Raw genomic sequence first — 22377 nt, 5'->3', positions numbered from 1 at the left:
CAAGAAGAGGCTTTAGACCAGCAAGTGCCACACAGACAAGGAACGGGACAGCCATTACAATAAGTCTGTCACCGGAACTAATCTTATGTTTGGAAAAATAACATTGGTGGTACAAGAGGAAAATAAAGAGGACGTGGCTGCTGTTTCCTGTAGTTCTTCCCTGATGACGTGTAGAGTTTTGGAATGATTCAGTGCGGTGGATGACATCAAAGGTCACTCCCCGCTGACAGGAAGTGTGAAGGTCATTTAATGTTTTTCATATAATTTCCGGTGACCTTTGAAGGCAATGTGTTGTACCTAACCCAACCTCATGACTATTTTATTTCATGGGTACAGGGTGCAATGCAAATTGTACACACACACACACACAATTTAATAGGTATCAAGTATCATTCCGTCACTTAATTACGAACGTGAGCCTTTTTTTCCCCCAGCACCCGCCGCTCCCTCTCCCTGCCATCACGTGAGTCACTCCCTCATTTCCTCTCTCTTGCTGTCTCCCTAAACTTTTACTCTTCGCGTGAGCTTCGGGGAAATATCTTGCCAGTTATCATGACGAGATTCCTTCGGCAGAAGGAAATGACCTTGGCAACACTTACACTTACACACACACACACACACACACACACACACACACACACACACACACACACACACACACACACACACACACACACACACACACACACACACACACACACACACACACACACACACACACACACACACACACACACACACACACACACACACACACACACACACGTTCCCATCTCCTGCAGTCTCTCCACCTTCAACCTTTTCGTCTGCAATTCTTCCACCTGGAGACCTTCCCTCCACCTCCAATCTCCCAAAGACTCCACTTCTCAGCCCCAAGCCCTCTACTCCAAAGGTCGTAGCTGCAGCACGCACTGGGAATAAATCTTGCACTTCAAACACGTTAGTGTTTGGGAATATTTCAGCACCCAGCGCACGTCATATAAAATATCTTTCAGTCAGTAATGATGCTTGTTTATTTATCCCAGAAGAGAACTTTCCAAGAAGAGTATCCAAGTTACAAGAAGTGTCTTAAAAACTCTCGCCTTGAAAGAGTTTAAGTCATAGACATAAAGGAATACGAAATCAGACAGAGTTCCACAGCTTACCAGTAAAAGGGATGAAGGACTGGGAATATTGGTTAACTCTTGCATTAGGGAAGTGGTTTTCGGTGCGTATGTCTTAATGAATTTGGAGGTATAGCCTTTGACTACTTGCTAATCTATTTTAACTATACTCAAGTGAACTTGGTGATATTATAATGAAAACCATTATTCCAGTGTTACATGCTGGTGTTTATATTTGAATGATGTTGGGGACAAGAAATACGAGTAATGGGTTCAGACTTGATTAAGTTATATTAAAAAGAGATGGAAAGGCATTCGTTCTCAAATAAAGGGGTAGATGAATGACGAGTCTGTATTAGAATGAGACGGATTATTGCTGTAATCTTACCCTTAACCCATAAACTATCTGCTGTGGTCTAGTTTCACCACCATCGCCGCCACCACCACCATCACCATCATCACCATCATCATCATCATCATCATTATCATCATCATCATCATCATCATCATCATCATCATCATCACTACCATCATCGTCTTTAGCATCAGCCTCTATGGGTTCATTGTGTGATGCGCCTTTTCCAATTCTCTCCATTCACTTAATCGTATGTCAAGACCCCCGTCTGTTCCACGCCACCTCAACCATATTATCTCCCAGACTTCTTTCCCCCATGCCTTAAAAAAAAAAAAAAAAAAAGTAAGCCACCATTCTATTTAGTTTCGACGCATTCAGTGTATTCAGCAAGGCCTGACAGCAGGAGGAAAATGTAAATCTAGGCATTTTGCTTTAGTTCGTGAATACAGAGTCACGAGGCACAGCGGAGCGTCACGCCGAGACGGCTCTGGCATTAAGGTTATCGTGAAGGCTTGAGTCTCACCTCCAAGCTTCCCTTATTTTTCATCCACGGTGTCTGTAGGCTTAGCGACTTCCTGCCGCGAGGGGGTGCCAGGGTCCACGGCGAGGACTCAGCCTTGAGTCATCACTTACGTAATCAGCATTTGTCATGGTGATGCCGGAAGTAGTGCCCTGATTGCCACGTGTTACACGTAAATAAAACATCAAGGAAACACTTTGTCGGACTACTTTCTTTCCGTGCTGACCTCAGACCTTCCTGCCGATCGTGTTGGCCTTGCCACCGCGTGCACGGGCTGACCTTCACCTGCACTCTGACACGCCCACTCCGATGACTGGGCTCTCCTGCGTGGGCTGAGCGCCCTCCGGCGTGTCTCGCCCGTATAGGACTGACAAGTGTGTGTGTGCGATATATATATATATATATAATATATATATATATATATATATATATATATATATATATATATATATATATATATATATATATATATATATATATATAACACACACATCTGAGAGAGAGGAGAGAGAGAGAGAGAGAGAGAGAGAGAGAGAGAGAGAGAGAGAGAGAGAGAGAGAGAGAGAGAGAGAATGGGTTTGAGAAGCGCGATACAATAAAGTTCATCGGGGATGTCATTTAAATCTACGGAGATACAAAGCCGATAAAGCGTGTATGCATAAAATGCTTACTTCTTTTTATGGTAGTTTTGATGAAAATTTTACGAACACTTCCTTTTGTGTCTAAAATGCACGCATGCTGGTGAATCGCAGACTGAAACCCGCGAAACAACTCCTGTTATGTCACATTGAATGCAGTCTCCTTTCTCAATAACTTCGGGGTGTCCTCTGCTGTGTACATTTACATTATTAATCTCTCATAACTTGAAACAATCTGCTTTTTTTTTTAAATCATGAAACGAACAATCTTGCAAACAAGTGCTCGCAAACCACACTTCCATACACAGGCAGAGGAGTCTTTGCTGTATACAGACAGCCGCTGCTATACATTTAATAATATTTAACTGGACCAAGAGCGGACTCTCTCTCTCTCTCTCTCTCTCTCTCTCTCTCTCTCTCTCTCTCTCTCTCTCTCTCTCTCTCTCTCTCTCTCTCTCTCTCTCTCTCTCTCTCTCTCTGAGAGAGAGAGATGCAACATTATTCTCATCCTGCATAGCATAGCATATCTAAGCCTAGCTTAACCAACATATTAATCACTGCATTCTGGAAGTGTATCGCACGATGAACCAGACGAGTGACGCTCCATTACCAGAATAACAGCCATCCACTTGACCGAATTCTGGTTTTTTCTTCATTCAACTAATCTGACCCGCTTCATAACCATTAATCACTGCATTCTGGAAGTGTGTCGCACGATGAACCAGACGAGTGACGCTCCATTGCCAGAACAACAGCCATCCACTTGACCGAATTCTGGTTTTTCTCCTTCATGCAAGTAATCTGACCCGCTTCATAACCTTTCCGCCCTCGAGTTTACTTTGTGAGTTTCAAGTTTTGGTCGTATAGCAATGACAACAGGGAAAGGCCCCGCACCTCCTCTCCTTTCCAGGTAACTTGGGCAATAGTGAACGGGACCTGCTTGCCCCCTTGCTTGTCCTTTCATTACTCTTGCCATTCGCGATGTACCTAATTTGTAAAGAATCAATAATCCATTCTTGGTACAGAGTCAGTAGTCGATTAACCTCCTACGTTCACTTCTACTGTGTTTGTTTGTTTGTTTTGTTTGTTTGTTTGTTTGTTTGTTTGTTTGTTTTCTGTGTTGAGTCCTAAATCTGTTTAAACGTATTAGTCGTCAGGTTTCGTAAGGAGGCTGTCAGGATATCATGGGCATTAAGATTAAAAGACAACACTAAACAATAGAAGGGATCGTGGCAGGTTACTCGACTTCTGATCGCTACATCACATCTGCACCAGTCTGGGATACGTACAGTAGACTTATATTAATGAACAGCTGACGTGTTTTATATCTAAGCAGGGCCAGCTGGTTCTTTTGGCACAGTGTGTTGTTTGTTTATGGTTCGAAGGTTGAGAGTTCTGTTGTGACTCTTGGCAGTTTCACGGTGGGAGAAGTAGCGCTCTCTCTCTCTCTCTCTCTCTCTCTCTCTCTCTCTCTCTCTCTCTCTCTCTCTCTCTCTCTCTCTCTCTCTCTCTCTCTCTCTCTCTCTCTCTCGCAGTCTTAGAAAGAGCTGTATCAACTTGATTGTTTTGGAGACACAAGTCAAATTTGAATTTCTGCTTATGATATCCAACACATATTTAGGTGTAAAAGGGTTGGCCGGTGCAGTTCCCGTGGACAGGAAATAATACTTAGCTCTCTTTCTGCAAATGTAATAGTTTTTTGTTATAATTTAGATATATCATTACACACCGTACCCTACACACACACACACACACACACACACACACACACACACACACACACACACACACACACACACACACACACACACACACACACACACACACACACACACACACACACGAGATTTTTGCCATCTTTCACCAAGGCCACTCGATGTAGGTGTTCTATACTGGGCGTCCTCCAGCATCCCCTCAGACACTTAAGTATCTCCAGAGATGCCTCGCTCGTGCCTTTTGGTCTGAGAGGATCTTGAGATGATTCCATACCAGGGCGTGTGTTCCTTTTTGCAAGTCAGGGAGTGACGATCATATACGGATAAAGGAGAGAAGTGGAATCATCTGCAGAGCCACGATTTTTCACTGGGTTCATCTCCGTTATCCGTGATCTTTGAGTCCCTGGCTGATTGGCAAAGGCTCCCAAGCCGCACACAAGGCCGTCTTTAATGTCCGAGTTAACACTGCCCATCTCCTAGGCTGTTTTCCGTCCACCTAGATGCGGAATTTTTACTACAACCCCAAAATTTGTGTTAGGAATTATTACTCATAAATTTCACTACGGTTATGTGAAGATAAGTTGCAGTGTAGTTTATTCAGGCAGTGCATTTTAACTGTGTTCTCAGTATTCTTGACATTTACCAATACGTAAACAACCTATGTTAGGGCGAGAGGATTGCCACCCTCCCCCTCCCGCTCCCTACCGGTGCCTCGACTGTATCTTATTAGATCTCCCATGTGTTTTGTTCGTGCATGTAACATTTTCAAACTGAGTCGTATAAAAATCGCTTTTCTAGCTTTTTTGGTCTTACTTGATTCCTGTCCCTTGATTCCCTCCCTTTCATATTATTATTATGGCTAGTACGTCACTGAACTTAAGTATGCTCATGCCGATTATGAGCCAGGTCAGTTCGGGAAATGATTTACAGCGAGACCGGCTATTAACCACACTACTTAAATCATCCAGCATCTTAATGTCCTCGCCACACGCAAAAAGTCCTACTTTTTTCATCTGGTCTTCGGACATAGACACCATAAATTTAGTTCTGCGTCTTCGTTTATTGCTTCGAAAACAATCATCATCTTGAAACGCTCCCTTGAGATCAACCCGACCTGCTGCCAATCCCTCGTTAGACTTTGAGCTGTCCCACGCAGGAATGTTGTTCCGCCTCCAAATTCAACTACTGAGTCTGTTATCCAGGAACTAGAAGATCAAGGATTTATTTAACTGTTGGTTTCATTGACAGCCTCGTATTTGTCACAGTCTTGGCTCTTCGCTCTCCTTCTCCACGTAGGGACAACCATTGTATAAGGATGGCATGCCTGACTGGCAAGCACCAGAGACGACGAGTAACCTTTTAATGATTATCTCATCCTCCCTATTCAAGAACTGTTATATATTGTAAAACTTTCCTTACTAGGATTATATGTAGTTTAAGATTTATATATATATATATATATATATATATATATATATATATATATATATATATATATATATATATATATATATATATATATATATATATATATATATATATATATACATATATACATATATATATATATATATATATATATATATATATATATATATATATATATATATATATATATATATATATATATATATATTGAGGCATGTATGCATTCGTGTGTGTGTTTGTGTGTGTGTGTGTGTGTGTGTGTGTGTGTGTGTGTGTGTGTGTGTGTATGTATGTGTGTGTGTGTGTGTGTGTGTGTGTGTGTGTGTGTGTGTGTGTGTGTGTGTGTGTGTGTGTGTGTGTGTGTGTGTGTGCACAACAAAAATAAGAATGTCTTCATCTTTCAGCGTGGACAACTTGCCTACTCCTCCCCCAGCCAGTGCGCCGCGCCTACCAGCGTCTTCATTTCTGCGCTTGTAAACCTTTACCTTTGAACACAGGGTCAGGACGTGAGGGGAGGGGGATCCCCGGCCAGCCATACAACAAGTTGGCCTTGGCTGATGGTCCGCTGCCATTTGGATTAGAGTAGCTATTGCCGAGAAACAAGAACGGCCAGCAGCAAAAACAATTATCGTGCCGGACGGGTGGAAAAAAATAACGGAAAGGATCCTCAAAATACACGATTGTCAGCGTGGACTGTGTTATTAGTGAATGAGTAGTGAACAATGCCCACACTGACAATGCTTCTCTGGTTATGCTTCTATTTCTTATCCTGCGAGTTGCGTACGTACCTAATAAACTGTTCTCTAATGTTTTGGCGAGAGAGAGAGAGAGAGAGAGAGAGAGAGAGAGAGAGAGAGAGAGAGAGAGTCCTAAATCTAGATAGTGAACAAATCGTGGTTTAACTCTAGTAGTGCTGACTCATACCTAATCTCGTAGTACCTGTTTTAAGAGATGATTGTCGAAATGAATGTTTATTGGAGACCAAAGCGTTACATTGTGGTCTATGGTGGTGGGGCAGTCAAGGTCAACTAAACGCCACATCATCATGGTCAGTAGCGACTTACGTGCATATCTTGAGTGTCTTGTAACAGTACTGTATTTTTCATTACACCAGAGACCTCTAGGAGTTAAGGAAAGTAAAAAAAAAATGACACCTGAGAAACTTTATGAGAGGGTTTTTTATTTATTTATTTTTTTCTATGCTGTGTTGGTACGAAGTTATTACGTGTTACGGACTGAGATTGGGTTTCAGGGAGGAGAGGAGTACAAACAATATAGTGGGTGACCTACAAGCACTCATTGGCCTCCCAGGACCTGCAGTGGAGCCAGGAACACTCCCATTCTGGCGGCATTCATAGGTGTCACCTGTGCCACTCATTGCTGGAAGATTGCATCACTGCGTACTGCTAAAGGTGAACAGAGGGAAAGGTCTCTCTCTCTCTCTCTCTCTCTCTCTCTCTCTCTCTCTCTCTCTCTCTCTCTCTCTCTCTCTCTCTCTCTCTCTCTCTCTCTCTCTCTCTCTCTCTCTCTCTCTCTCTCTATTATTATTATTATTATTATCATTATTATTATTATTATTATTATTGACCACCTAAAATGTACAGTATTCTTTATAATAGACACAAAATGAACGTTGGTCCAACACAAATATAATAATATCCCGTAAATTCTTTAAATATACTCTGTACTGTAAACATCATAGGATAACATAGAAGCTGATTAAAACACCTCAACTGACTGAATCCATTGAGCAATTTAAATAAAATCATGGCAACCCAACATAGTAAAACAGATGAAACGCCACAACTCAACTAAATGATCCTTTACGTAACTGAAGTAGTCATTAAATAGAATTTAAATGAGAAAATGCATATCAGACTATTTCTAAAAATCGTGTAATGACAAAACAATGAAGTTAAAAGAACACACTAACTATTTAAAAGAGCAAATTAATATATAACTATGTAAAACAACAAAATTAAAAACTAAATTTAATGTATTAGAGCTACAACTTCAAAAAAGAAGAAAAAAAACTATAGTTCGAATTTCCATGTGTGTAAACTCCAAAGTTTCCTTACACTTTCAGAGGAGACTCCTTTGATTTAACAGTTTTGCTTAACGAGCTTATATCGACAGAATCAAATAAACGATGTGAAAGGATTCGGCATCACTAAACAGACCATCTAGTATTCCTCTAAGAGAAGTTAAGTTATAGTTATCTCTGATATGCTGAGTGAAGACGCAATGCTCAGTTACATGAAGTTCTGTCTGCATGTGTCCGCACTCGCACAGCAGCTCCTCCAGCGGTAGCCGTCCTCGTTCCCCCGTACTCCACCTACCGACTTCCACCGCCAGGGAATGGCCAGAGATGCGGAACCGTGTGAAGCACACTCGCTCATGTTCACTAATAGTATTCTTTGAAACATACTTGCATACGAGTATACTGTGCGCGGACAAGCCACGGTTAATTTCTCTATGTTATCTTTCTCGATGACCAAGATTTTATCATGTGCTTTACCGCAGCGTCAGCTTACTCTTACGTCTTTTGACACTGAGCCGTCTGCTATGAAGGGGGAGCCGAGGTACACGTATCGACTACATCTCGTCACTAGTAACTCATCCACTCGCAGCAGTTTGGCGCCCTCGGCATTACCATTGATAACAAAAAAATAAATAAATAAATAAAAATATTGTTTTACTCGTAGTGATATTCACGCTGTAATCATCACAGAATTTTTTGAGCAATGAGATTCTCATGGCTTGGTTAGTGGCTAGCAGCACGGTGTCATCCAACAGTATAAGGATGTGGAACCACAAGAGGAAGCCATCACTATCAGCAGTTTTCTTTTCTGAGTTTTATCATATCATTGATGCCAGAGGTCGGCATCCTACAACATGTATGATAAATAAAAAAAAAAACAAGAATTTGGCGACCTCTGGCGAATGCCCAAAGTGGCCGTGAATACCACCGTGCCCACTATGCTCCGTAATTGCAGCGATGTACATCGCTGCAATGGCGCCAAGTATCACTACTCCACATCCGAGTCTCCTCAGCACCTTTAACAACACACACGCCACTGTGTTTGAAAAAGCAATTAGTTTTAACTTGTTTGCAAAGAGTGTTAGATGGATTGATATCTTTGTTGCTTTATTCACTCTCCTTTACCTTTATTTATATGTGTGTGTGTGTGTGTGTGTGTGTGTGTGTGTGTAGACACTCTCTTATCTCTGTTTTTCTTCTGACTCTTTCTCCTCATCCTATTATTTCTCTCCCCTCCTCCTCCCGTCCACCTCTTCCTCCCTCTTCTCTATTCCTCTAACTCCTCCTCCTTTCCTCCTTTCCTTCCTGCTTCTTCACACTATGAGGATATTCACGAAAAATTATATATTACCTATAATGTGTGTGTAGGTATGGGAGACGAGGGGTCGCATGAAATGAGCGATAGCTCTCTCTCTCTCTCTCTCTCTCTCTCTCTCTCTCTCTCTCTCTCTCTCTCTCTCTCTCTCTCTCTCTCTCTCTCAACAGCCGTAACATATGTAATAATATAGTAATGAGCAGACAACAGTGTCATTAGAGTGGTGGTTGGGTGTGGTGCCAGTGAGTGACTTTAGCAGGGAGAAATGTGGGGAGGCCAGGAGTTATATTAGGGAGTTTGGGTGGTGAGTGGGGAAGCCAGAAGTTATATCACATAAGGGCTGGGAAGTGGGGAGACTAGGAGGTGTATTACGTAGGGGTGTGTGGGGTAGGGTTGAAGAAGCGAGGAAATTTATTTTATTTGACATTATTTCATAACATAACAACTTTGCCGGCAGTCCGCGCATGTGTGTGTGTGTGTGTGTGACGGGCTGATAAGTTGAGTGAGAACAGTCAGTGAAAGCAGGTGGCGCTGGGGAGGAAGGACGGACGGCTGGGTGGAGTGTTTTGTTTCGCACTGATCCGTCTTGCCACACACACACACTAGTGACCAGTGTATCTATAGTTCCGGCAGCTTCTTCCTGCACCAAGCAGCACCACAGAGGCACAACAACTTAAGGTGAGTCCAGCGGTGCCAGCCTCCCCTTTCTCCAATTTACTGCTTTCACTACTCCTCTTCCCAGTAGTGTCTTGTACTCGATTATTTAGGTTTTATCATTCGTTTTTTAGGTACTTTTTGAGGTTGTTGATTTATTTTTAGATTTTGTGTACAATTGAATCTGGAAACAGTTGGAAATTTAGGTAAATATTGAAAGTTCGTCAATATGTAAACAAGCCGTCCACTGTTTTCAGCCATTATTTGCTTCGTCTCTCACTTATTGTAAGCCAAACATGTCAGAATATCGAGCCATTTGCCTAGCCTTCGTATCCGCTGGTCACATATATCTGTCATTGCCTGGCTTTGGTGTCATAAAGAAATAATTGAGGTAACATGGCGGCCGGCCCCCCCAACTGAGGTCACCCCCCCTCGAGGGCCGCCATGATGGAATGCTACCTGAGCCAACTTGGTTCCAATATTTTTTTGTATTTTTCTGAATTATTTTATTTGGCTTGTATAGTAAGTTTTTATGGATTCTAAAAATATTTCGATGCTTTTGAAGTGTTTTTCTTGCTTCAGTTATGTAAATGTGCTGAATTTGCAGGGCTTTTTTTTTTTTTTTTGCGTAAATGAAGGACTGTTTTTACGGTGAATTTTGCCCAACTCGATTTCTAGCTTTTTTATTTGAGACTTTCATGAAGATTTTATTGTTTCAAAAAATCGTTTATGATAATTAAATTGTTTTGCGATCCTTTTGAGTTAAGAATGTGGACTTTGAATAGGCTTATGATGCCGTTAAAAGTGGTGATTTTGTCATTTTTTGTGTTGTCCATATTTTTATTTAATCTTGTAACTAACGTTGCAATGCTTGGAAAAATAGTTCAGATTTTTTTAAGTGTTATTTTACCGTCGTAAAGTGAAATGGGTGGACTTCTCAGTGTTTTTAATGGTGTCAAAGGTTCCAACACTTTTTCCATATTTCATATAATATTTCTTTACAACTACTCAGGCTGGAGATGTTTTGACATTGTGAATATTAATTAAAGTAATTGTCAAGTCAGAATATATAATGCATTCGAGCCTAGCTTCATTTTTTTTAGGGGTCATTTTCAAATTGAAATACGTTACGTACGTAACCCAGCGAGCCGGCGGCGGCTCGCCTGTGACGTCATCAGACACGGGAATCTCTCTCGGCTGTAGTGTCTACTCGTCAATATTTACCGTAATTTCGAAGTTTTTTGCAGGTATTTCCAGCTGTTTTCAAACTCAGGTGTGTAGGTAGTAGTATTAGAAGGAGAAAAATAAGAGAAATGGAGGAGGAGGAGGGAGAATTAAGGAGAAATGGGGGAGGAGGTGGAGGAAGCATAGCAGGTGAATACCAAGTTTAGCTTAGTTTCCCTTCTTGCGGTGCCTTTTTCTTTACTATTTCGTGTATTCTCTGTGTTTTAAGTGTTTTTGATGTATTTAGGAGTATTATGGGGTGTTTTGGGAGTGTTTAGGTGTGGTTAGGATGTATATTAGCTGTTATCTGTGTGTTTTGGGTGAATTTAGGATGTTTTAAGTGTGGCTTAGGATGTTTTAAGTGTGGCTTAGGATGTTTTTAGCTGTATTTTACGTGTTTTTAGACTTGTGGGGTGCTTTGAGTGTATTGTGGAGTGTTATGGGTGTGTTTGGGGATGGTGTGAGCTTGTTTGGGGTTTATTTTGGGTGTTTTAATTGTTTTGGGTGAGTTTTGGTGTGCGTGTGGAGTCTTTTGAGTGTATTTGAGTGTGGGTATTGGATGTGTTTTGCTCGTATTCTACGGTGGTGTTGGGTGTTTTTTAGTGTGCATTGGATGTTTTGAGTGTATTTGGGTGGGTAGTTTGGATGTTGAGAGTGTTTTGAGTGTGTTTGGGTGAGTTTTTGTAGATATTCTAGGGTGTTTTAGATGTGTTTTAGATATTTTGAACGTGTTTTGGTTGTGGTGGGTATATCAGGGTGTTTTCGATGTTTTTAGCATGATTTGGGTGATTTTTTTTATATTTTTATGTGGGGTGTTTTGAGTATGTTTTGGGTTTGGTTGAGTTTTTTTGGGTATATTCAGGTGTTGTGGGATGTTTTCAGTGTGTTTTTTTTTTTATGTTTTAAGCTTATTTTTGGTGTTATTGTATGAGATTTGTTATATTTATGGGTATTTTGGAGTATTTTGAATGCATGTGTTTAGTGTGCTGTTCATTAGTCACTGTTTTTATATCCTACTTTCATTAGATTAGGTTAATTTGGTCTTGTTTGGTTACATTAGGTTTAGTGTATTATTATATATGATAATAATAATAATAATAATAATAATAATAATAATAATAATAATAATAATGATAATAATATTAAAAATAATAATAATGTAGATAGGAAGAAAAATTAAGGTATGTATATTCTCTGCTTAATTCTTAGTCTAGTTGTCCTGTTAAAAAAGGGAAAAAAAGTAAAAAAAGTGACCTTTTAGGTAGCAAAAAAGTTAAAATGTGTGTATTTTCTGTATCATTCCTACTCCAGTTTTGCTCAGAGCTTGAACAGTAAATGAATGAGATAGAAATAACAATAATAATAATAATGAAAGGTAATAAAAGGGTCAAAGCAGTGGTCAAAAATTGGTGAATAAGTGTCTTGAAACCTCCCTCTTGAAGGAATTCAAGTCATAGGAAGGTGGAAATACAGAAGCAGGTAGGGAGTTCCAGAGTTTACCACAGAAAGGGATGAATGATTGAGAATACTGGTTAACTCTTGCATTAGAGAGGTGGACAGAATAGGGGTGAGAGAAAGAAGAAAGTCTTGTGCAGCGAGGCCGCGGGAGGAGGGGAGGCATGCAGTTAGCAAGATCAGAAGAGCAGTTAGCATGAAAATAGCGGTAAAAGACACCTAGATATGCAACATTGCGGCGGTGAGAGAGAGGCTGAAGACAGTCAGTTAGAGGAGAGGAGTTGATGAGACGAAAAGCTTTTGATTCCACCCTGTCTAGAAGAGCAGTATGAGTGGAACCCCCCCAGACATGTGAAGCATACTCCATACATGGACGGATAAGGCCCTTGTACAGAGTTAGCAGCTGGGGGTGTAAGAAAAACTGGTGGAGACGTCTCAGAACGCCTAACTTCATAGAAGCTGTTTTAGCTAGAGATGAGATGTGAAGTTTCCAGTTCAGATAAGTAAAGGACAGACTGAGGATGTTCAGTGTAGAAGAGGGGGACAGATGAGTGTCATTGAAGAAGAGGGGATAGTTGTCTGGAAGGTTGTGTCGAGTTGATAGATGGAGGAATTGAGTTTTTGAGGCATTGAACAATACCAAGTTTGCTCTGCCCAATCAGAAATTTTAGAAAGATCAGAAGTCAGGCGTTCTGTGGCTTCCCTGCGTGATATGTTTTACCTCCTGAAGGGTTGGACGTCTATGAAAAGACGTGGAAAAGTGCAGGGTGGTATCATCAGCGTAGGAGTGGATAGGACAAGAAGTTTGGTTTAGAAGATCATTAATGAATAATAAGAAGAGAGTGGGTGACAGGACAGAACCCTGAGCACCACTGTTAATAGATTTAGAAGAACAGTGACCGTCTACCACAGCAGCAATAGAACGGTCAGAAAGGAAACTTGAGATGAAGTTACAGAGAGAAGGATAGGATAGTATAGGTGGCTGCAGCTGGGATGACCAGACCAGCAACTTCTCCTATGACATGAGGCCATCAGACATCAGGCAGGATTCAGCCAGACGGACGGTCTGGCCCCCTGCAGGCTGTGGGGTTCAGGGTGGCTGATCACACTCTCACTGTGTTCATCCTCATCTCCATCACCATTATCAAGATGCAGTATTAAGCGAGAAACATTTGAATAATTTATTTATAGTCTGTTACATGTTAGATTTTAGTACAGATTAGCAACATTAGTAAGACCAGCTATGTTGCATGAATTTATGAGTGTTTTAGGTTGTTAATATTGTTTAGTCTGTTAAAATGGACCTAAGCCAGTTATGCACAGGCCCCTGAATACCATAATAGTATAAATGGTCCTGCAGTATTGAGTGACTGACTGTGTGAAAAGCTTAGGCAAAATCTACAAAGACAAGGAGGATGGTGTGGCATTTATCGAGAGATTCATATAGCGCAGAGGAGAAAAAGGTTCAGGAGTGGACAGATGAATAGTATTAGGGTGGGAGGGAGGGGGGGAAGAATATAATAATAATAATAAACAGTTTATTATTTAGGCAGTTAACAAGCTGAAAATGTACAGAGGGGGTGGGGAAATACTTAACATTAATCCTAAAGGCAAGTCTAATCTAGAAGGGACTATTGATTGATGGCTCGCACCATGGTGGGAATCTCACTGAGTCTGTACCGGTCCGTGCGTGGTGCCTTTAGGGGCGTTATCTTGTTATGGTGTCTGGTGGCACGGACCGGGCGAGGCGCATCAGGCGGTAGCATGTTTCTGAGACGTGGGTGATGCAGTAGTCCCCTTCCAAACTTCTCCAGAGCCTCTTGGTGCCTGGTGGATAGTCTGGACAGACTCAGGGTGGTCAGGGCTTCTTCATAGGTGGTGTAGGCAGAGCCAAGGATGACCCTGCACGCCCTTTTCTGCACACTCTCTAGCTGTAGCTGTTGAGTGTGTGTGAGGGAGGAGGACCACGCTGGGGAGGCGTACATGAGTTTGGGGAGGATGAAGGTGAGGTACACCCCCCTTAACTCATCTGTTGGTGTCCCCAGCGTCCTGAGCCTGCGCAGCATGTACAGCTTGTAGGTAGCTGATCTTACGGTGCTGGCGACATGCTACTTTCAGGTCAGCTGGTCGTCCACCGTGACTCCGAGAAGCTTGGCACATCGGACCACCTGGAGGGGGTGAGGGCCCACTGTGAGCTGGGGAGGGGGCACTGGTACAGAGGAGGTACAGAAATGCATCACCACAGTTTTGCTGTGGTTGATGTTCATCCTGCTCTCCTCCGTCCACGTCTGCAGTCGCTCCAGAATTGCTTGCAGTGGCGAGTAGTCCAGGTTCTTGGTGGAAACTGGGATGCCCACAGTGCAGTCATCCACATACTTCCAGCGATGGGGTGTGTCAGTGAGGGCATCCTTAATGAGGAATATGTGTGTGTGTGTGTGTGTGTGTGTGTGTGTGTGTGTGTGTGTGTGTGTGTGTGTGTGTGTGTGTGTGTGTGTGTGTGTGTGAGAGAGAGAGAGATTGTCATGGAAATTATAATTATCAATCTACCAAATCCCCTTTCTACAGAGAGTCCTCTAGAAAAACTCTTCTGTCCAACATATTAACAAACGCTCTCCTCTGTTTCTTCATGCGAGACGGTTCTCATTATTGTGTTGGTACTCATGCAAATAACACAAACCTAAAAACAAGAGAATTCATGCATTTTACATATATTGAAATGATAGAAAATATTTTGTAATTCATATTTATATAAACAATGCAAGATATCATGATATATAATACATTTAGCAGAAAATATCATGCAAGTCATTCTGTTGGCAGCCATGTGGACATTTTCGAATGAAGCCTGCCAACTTCCAGTATCACCTCAGCCTTATCAGCATAAAGCAGTATGTTCACTTTACCTGGATAGAGTTGTCCGAGAACATGAGCAAGGAACAACTACAGTACACTGCTCCCAAGCTAAAAAAAATTGGGCTATGTTCTTAAAAACAACAGTAAAGCATATTGCCAATGCATCATAATGGAGTTGGTGGGGGAGGCATTCCTGCCAGCCACCACTACTCCCGGATTTTCTGGCCATTACTGTGCTACATTACTAACCTCAATATCAGACAGAGAAAGGACAGACCAACAACACAGCTGCTGTTAATGTTGTTAGGTAAATGAGAGGTGTTGATGCTGGGTTGGTATGAAGCTTATTGTTCAATACGTATTTCAGGGAGGAGAGGAGTACAACACAATGGATGACTTGCTAGCACTCATTGGCCTCCCAGGACCTGCAGTGGAACAAGGAACAGTTCCATTCTGGCGACATTCATAGTTGTCACCAGTGCCACTCATTGCTGGAAGATTACATCACTGTGTGCTGCTAAAGGTGAACAGAGGGAAAGTCTCTCTCATTGCTGGAAAATTACATCACAGTGTGCTGCTAAAGGTGAACAGAGGGAAAGTATCTCTCTCTCTCTCTCTCTCTCTCTCTCTCTCTCTCTCTCTCTCTCTCTCTCTCTCTCTCTGCTACTTCTAATATTTAGTTCATTCTTCATGTCCTCCTCCTGTTGATATTTCAATCTATGGAAGATGATGGGGCAAATGTAAGGAGTTGCTACATTAGTATGTATGTTTTGACTTCATACTTCTTTCAGAAAGGACATATGTAGCTGGTCATTGTGTCTCCAGAACCTACAGCTGACTAGTTGCCTCATAAGGACTCTCAGCGGACCAAACTAAGAAGACTCGTAGCTGGTCCCTCTCGTGTAGTTCTGCATAGCTGGTCCCTCTTGTGTAGTTCTGCAAATTGAAAGTAAAGTTACTTTTACTTCATAAAATTTGTTTACTGGTATCCTGAAGAACACCTGGCATCACCTAGAATGCCTGCATCTCACTATTCTCCTGTTGAGGCCCATTGTTTCTGTTCTCACAGTCAACAAACACTGATCTTGCATCAGTGGCACACTACTTGGTGAGCTCATTTATCAGTGTCAGTGTTCATTGTCTCTGATAATGCATGATCAGCTCTTCTCTGGTTGAAACACAATATGATCTGTTTAACCTGCAGTGTTTGAAGTGACGAGTGCAAAGTAGACAAGTCAGTGATATTCAATAATAATAGATTTTCACATATTGGGCTTGAATGGTGCTGCTATAGCAAAACATTAGTCTAAAAACGCAAAACTTCCAAAATCTTGTATGGAAATTTGTCAAGGGAGACGATGATGAATTGTCATTTCACAACCACAATAGTGGCATGTATCCCTTTATGCATATCTTTATCTAACAGCTTCTAGCTTCTCTACAGAGGCAGTTGGACTTCAATCCAACTTTTGCAGCAAGGCAGCAGAAGGGAAGCAGTGGGGATGCCATCACCATGGTTGTGAAAAGATATATATATTTCTTCACTGCCTCCCTTGAAATTTTGTATGAAGTTCAGGAAGTTTTGCATTTTCTAATTCACATAATTAACTATATTAGCACATAAAGCCCAACATGTAAAGATCGATGACAGAGCACTATCACCATGACTGCCTTGCAACTATGGTTTGCTCATTAAGCTGAACCAAGGAAGCTGTGAGCCTCAGCAAGCTTGCAAGTTGAGTAATTTTTGTTTTTACTGTCCAATCAGTATTCAGTCATATATACATATAGTAAAAGGCAATAATAATGTCAAAATTCAAAGGCATCTTAAGAAATTTGTATCTGATAAATAAAGTATGAAATTTAATTCACCCACTGTCATTAAGTATGTGAGTTTATACTAGCACTACCATAATGTAAGTCCAAACTGCCTCTGATCCACGGCATTTTATGAAGTTAAACTGCATAATAAAGAAAACATAATAAAAAATTATAACCCAACTAATCTCAGTGAAGGCAGTGTGTATGGTGCTGGTGCTGCTGTGCACTAAATGTTGTAATTATTATACACTCAGTACAGTGGAACCTCGATTTTCTAACTTAATTTGTTCCTGAATGCTGTTCGTATTAAGAAATGTTCGAAAACCGAAACTATTTTCCCAATAAGAATCATTGTAAAATAGATTAACCAGTTCTTAGACACCCATCCACCATGTCTTAGTGGGTAATAACCGACACTTCCACAGCTAAGATGACCGCTCCTCTCCAGCTTGGAATTTTTTTTCTATCCAGCAAGGATGTACTGAATGAACTTAGTGACTCGGAACTCCTCAAAAGATATTGTTTAAACCATGCAGGTCTTGGTCACTGATCTAGTGAGGGAAGCCTTACAGAGAGGAGCAACCCACTTACTGCCAAAATTAAGGTTATCATAACACTTAGACATGTTACTGCAGGGAAAAGCTACTGGGGAAATGCAGTTGTGCAGTACTTACGGCATTGTGGGTCATAGAGAACCACAGGAGGCTCAGGATAACTCCTGAGCACCTAACCTTGTCTGTTTACATCAACTTCTTCAACGTGAACATATTTAACTTATTTCAAAGATTGTGAATTAGTCTTACCCTGTCTGTCTCTCTCCAGTCTCTCCTCAAAGTATATAAAAACAAAGGAAATTTTTATAGAAATGATAAATTAGTAATATATGGCAGGTTTTGCTACATCTTGTGATATTAGAAATCGAGTAACTTCATTAAAAAAACGAATTATGGTACGGCAACCGAAGCAATTACGAGTTAAAATTTTTGTTTGAAAACCGAGTTGTTCAAAAAGGGAGACGTTCAGCAACTGAGGTTCCACCGTATTTAAGAAACATAACACTGACAAGTATAAAACAAGACAATAAAAACCACTGAGATGTGAATATATGGCAGTAGCCAATTGCCACTGGGCTTACAAACTTGCATAGGCTCACAGCTTCCTAGTGAGAAGACAATAGTTACTTTATTATAAATATGTTAGCATTTTGCATTCTCATATATGAAGACTCCACCTACATTCCATAAAATATATATGAACATTTCATGAGAAGTATCAATGGAAATATTTAACTTTTCCAATATACATAACAGAAATAATGTTGATGATGAGCACTCCAGTAAGAATGGACACCAAAAGAAGGTACCAGCAGCTTTAACAACAAGTATGGGCCACTCTGATATTAACATCTGGTAAAAAAAAAAAATCAAAGAATAATAAAAGTGGATAAATAAGTAAGAAATATACAATAAGTGTGAGTCCCTGGATATGAGATGAAAGTCAAAGTTCATGAATTCAAATAGCAAAGAATGGATAAGGAAAGATGAGAATAAGTGGAATCAGAGTCAGTGGAGAGAGAGACTTGCAATTTATATGAGTATTACTGGAAGGGCTGAAGTAACAAGGGAATGTAAGAGTTATGAATAACAGTGATGAAATGACAATGGCAGATGGGCATTAGATTACAGTGGCTTTTGTCTTGTGAAAAAATGGATAAGGATACTGAGCTAGGTGAAGCTATGTTAAGTACTTTTTAAGTAAAGGGTAAGGTATTGCAACAAACTTAAGAATAGCCAAAGGTCCTGATAATTATTCTACAAACCAAAGGAACCTGTCAGAAAGTGCTGCACAATCTGACAGACTGCTAAAAGTTTACTAAAGCTATCCTGTATGAATATAAACCCTGCCTTTTACTTATGTACTAAAGCAGTTCTTATAGAGAAGAAAATGGTTTATTGTACACTTTGTTGCCATTTTCTTGGCTACCAGTTCCTCCTGCAACGTTGTCCATGACTGTAGGTATGAAAGCAGATCACATACGAAGAACACTGGCCCACCATGTTTCTGAGCGACATCCTCATCCGTAAGTAGACAGGACTGTCAACACATAGCAAGCTTTACTGTCCTGTAAAAATATGCATAAGTAAACTATCTGCTGATGAAAACATACACTACAATATGCCATCTAAAATATTGAAAAACTTAAGTAAATTCATCAAGCTGAAACATTACATAAAAGCATGATAAACCTTGCCTTAAGTCCATTACATAACATCCCACAACTACCATACAAGGTAATTTATGCCAGCTTGCCATCTAGCTATCTCCTCACAACCAAACAGTCAAGGATATTTTAAAACTGGGTCAACATTTACTCACTCATTATTGAGATCAAATAATGATTCTTTCACTTTCAAAGTATTCACAACAAACAGGAGTGGCACAGTTGGATAAGATTTTTTTTTTTTCTGTAATGCATAAAATACTTGGTGCATTTAATTCTGACTTATCCATATCTCATGCTGTATTTACAACAGAGATAGACCTCAAGTACTATAGTTTTTCTTTTTTTCATAATGCATAACATACCCATTGCATCACACATTGGCTTACCTATATTTTCACCAATGTTTATCCTTTAGGAGCTCCATTTATTATACTACAGTAAAACCTCTCTAAACCGATCCAAATAGGCCGAATATCAGATAACCCAAAAGCCCTTATCAACACCCTCAGCAAATTAGGTTACAAAATGTTACGTTTGGTTAGTTTACCTTATGGGGGGTGAGCAAGGGGGGCCGAAGCCCATCCACTTAAGAGATTACAGAATGTTTGGTTGGTTTACCTAAGGGGAATTCAGTGGGTTAGGGGGATCGAGCGGGGAGTATTGGCTGAAACAGAAATTTTACCAACTTCAGTAATACTAATACCTATAAAATGTAACCAGTGAATATTTCATAAGTCAAGGACGTCATTTACTGAAATAATGCTTATGATTTAACACGACCGTTCTGGAGCACCATATATGTATACCACACTCATTATACCAGACATTGAGAACAGACAACAGCTTACACATAACACTATTCATATTCTTTACTCACATTTCTTACATTCACCACAGTCTGCATCTCTTCCATATGTACAATATTTCCCTGCTAGTTCAAGCTCGGATGACTTTCAACAGCAGATTATTTACTTCCTTCCCTTACTGTATTTTTTTTTTTTTTTCCCAATCCAAAGGCATAAATATAATAGATCAAGGCACACCCCGTCCCTAGGCACATATATAATCCCTATTCATTCACACAGTGCACAGAAAAGGAAGGCGAAAGGATAGTGAACTCACCAGATACCGCAGCCACAGACACGCCATGCATACTTCCCGACTCCTCGAATGTTGGTCAAAGCTTCGGTTCTTGTCGCTCTTTCGTAGATTCATGGCGAAGAGTGTGACCAAGGCAGCTAAAGAGAAACATCTCTCTTAAACTTACTTGAGTATAACGATGATGGTGGTGACTGCAGTGGTGTTTTCTCTCTCTTTTTTTTTATTTCCTTTCCTCAGTAAAAAAGAATGAAGGACATGGTGTAACTCAAACCATCTGAGTACGGCATTAAGCAATGTGGTGGTAACGGTGTTCGTGTGGTGGTGATACTGGTGATTAACATTTTTTTTTTTAACAATTACCTTGGAGGAGAATGGTAGGAGAGAAAAATATACAAGTCCGTCTCTATTGTTTACTGTATCGAAAAGAAAAATCCAAAACACAAAAATTATGTACTGGGAATATTATTGCACAAGATTCAAGAATGGTGTATGCAAAGAATCGAACACACTCTGACCTCGGATGAGAGAGAGAGAGAGAGAGAGAGAGAGAGAGAGAGTTCTTTTCATTAAATAATTAAAGAGTACTTTATCATGAGATCTTCCATCTTCAGATTATTCCGTATTATACATACAAATTCTCTCTCTCTCTCTCTCTCTCTCTCTCTCTCTCTCTCTCTCTCTTCGTAGACGGATGTTTTTTGCTTTTTCTATTCCCTTTCTGCAGAAAGACCTGAAACATCTAGTTGAAAGCAATATAGTATAAGATCCCACTTTCCTGTCCTCGATGATGCACTTTTTTTTTTTCCTCCTTCCTTCCTACTCAATGACAAAATTCCTTGTAGATATGTACATTCTATGCAAATCCCCATTTCTTTCGCATATTGACTGCATATTCCTTCTTAAAAACATATGTGATCAGATTTACTTTTTAACGTCCTCAATATCTTTATTCTTCTATCACCAGAACATCATGTGGTTTTCAATATTTGGTGCTCTGTCATTCATTAGACCAATTTATGTTCATATATTACCTGAAGTTAAGACAAGTGTTGTCTCCTTCATATGAGGCTTATCATTTACCCTTTTACTTATTATTCAAACAAAACTAAGGGAAAATTTACTGATATATTCACTATTCACTTCTTTTCTAAATATTTAAATGCTTGTCTTCAATATGTTTTTGCACAATAGTAGCTTGTTCCAGTTATGCTTTTGTCCTTCCTGGCTCACCATCTTACCACAGGCTGTGTGCTAGAAGAGAGCTGAGACATACCACGAGCTTGATCAGTTTAGAAGAGTTACAAAGGAATAAACATAAATTTATTGAAATTTAACATGTTAGCTTATAAAAATCGACTGTCCCTGCCTGCTGTCTCTTGGCACACACACATACACACACACACAGTTACTATCACCAGTTGGAATCATGTACTAGATATAACTTTTCTTTCTTCTTCCTTTGCTTCACCAACTGTTTTCTTCCCTTGCCTTTCTTATTCCTTATGCCACATCCTCATTGCCCCATCACTTCTTCCTCCCTTCTCTTGTTCCTATAAATTTCTCTTCTTTATTTTTCAATCATCATAACTCAGTACACCATTATCTAGTCCTTATTTCACCCTCTTATCATTCTCTCATTTACTTATCTTTCCTTCCTTTTTTTTTTTTTCTTACATGCATTTATTAAAAACTTGAAATGCTCAGTAATGATAATCCTAATGTTATCAACTACTCACATTTTTCATCTTTAAGGGGACTAGTTGCGTTGTGCTCCTTCAAATTCCTGTTAACGTCAATGACAATTAAGCTAAAAATCTATGCTATTTTTGTTTTTGCTGCTACTCTGTCTCTAAAAAATATTATCATATGCATCTGTCTCTGCAGAATTCTCGACTTCATGCTGTGGTTTTATAGGTGAGTTCTTACACAA

The 22377-nt window shown here is 40.2% G+C and overlaps 1 protein-coding gene and 1 long non-coding RNA gene across 22 annotated transcripts in view; one reads left to right on the top strand and one right to left on the bottom strand.

The window, feature by feature from the left end:
- The window catches only part of LOC135107073 (uncharacterized), a 64556-nt gene extending 48281 nt beyond the window's left edge, over nucleotides 1–16275 (top strand). For 2 of the 21 annotated variants that reach the window (XR_010271572.1, XR_010271567.1), the window contains 6 exons: nucleotides 6164–6539; nucleotides 7012–7171; nucleotides 9573–9793; nucleotides 14567–14765; nucleotides 15669–15884; nucleotides 16093–16275. Coding sequence is in view for 2 of the 21 variants with exons in the window: in XM_064016689.1 (XP_063872759.1) it covers nucleotides 14567–14837; nucleotides 15724–15884; nucleotides 16093–16139 (479 nt within the window). In the remaining 19 variants the exon portion in view is untranslated. Of the gene's footprint in view, nucleotides 1–6163; nucleotides 6540–7011; nucleotides 7172–9572; nucleotides 9794–14566; nucleotides 14838–15058; nucleotides 15609–15668; nucleotides 15885–16092 lie in introns of those variants that run through there. The other 19 variants (XR_010271576.1, XR_010271571.1, XR_010271583.1 and 16 more) reach the window with 17 other exon arrangements.
- On the bottom strand, nucleotides 14871–20453 carry LOC135107075 (uncharacterized). The gene is made up of 3 exons (XR_010271586.1): nucleotides 20224–20453; nucleotides 19177–19244; nucleotides 14871–16237 (listed from the first exon to the last, which is right to left on the bottom strand). It is a non-coding gene; the product is annotated as an uncharacterized LOC135107075 (long non-coding RNA).
- Between the last annotated feature and the right edge of the window lie 1924 nt (nucleotides 20454–22377).

The sequence above is a fragment of the Scylla paramamosain genome, chromosome 14, assembly GCF_035594125.1.
Source record: "Scylla paramamosain isolate STU-SP2022 chromosome 14, ASM3559412v1, whole genome shotgun sequence".
NCBI lineage: Eukaryota > Metazoa > Arthropoda > Malacostraca > Decapoda > Portunidae > Scylla > Scylla paramamosain.
This window is presented reverse-complemented; position numbering and strand designations above follow the sequence as displayed.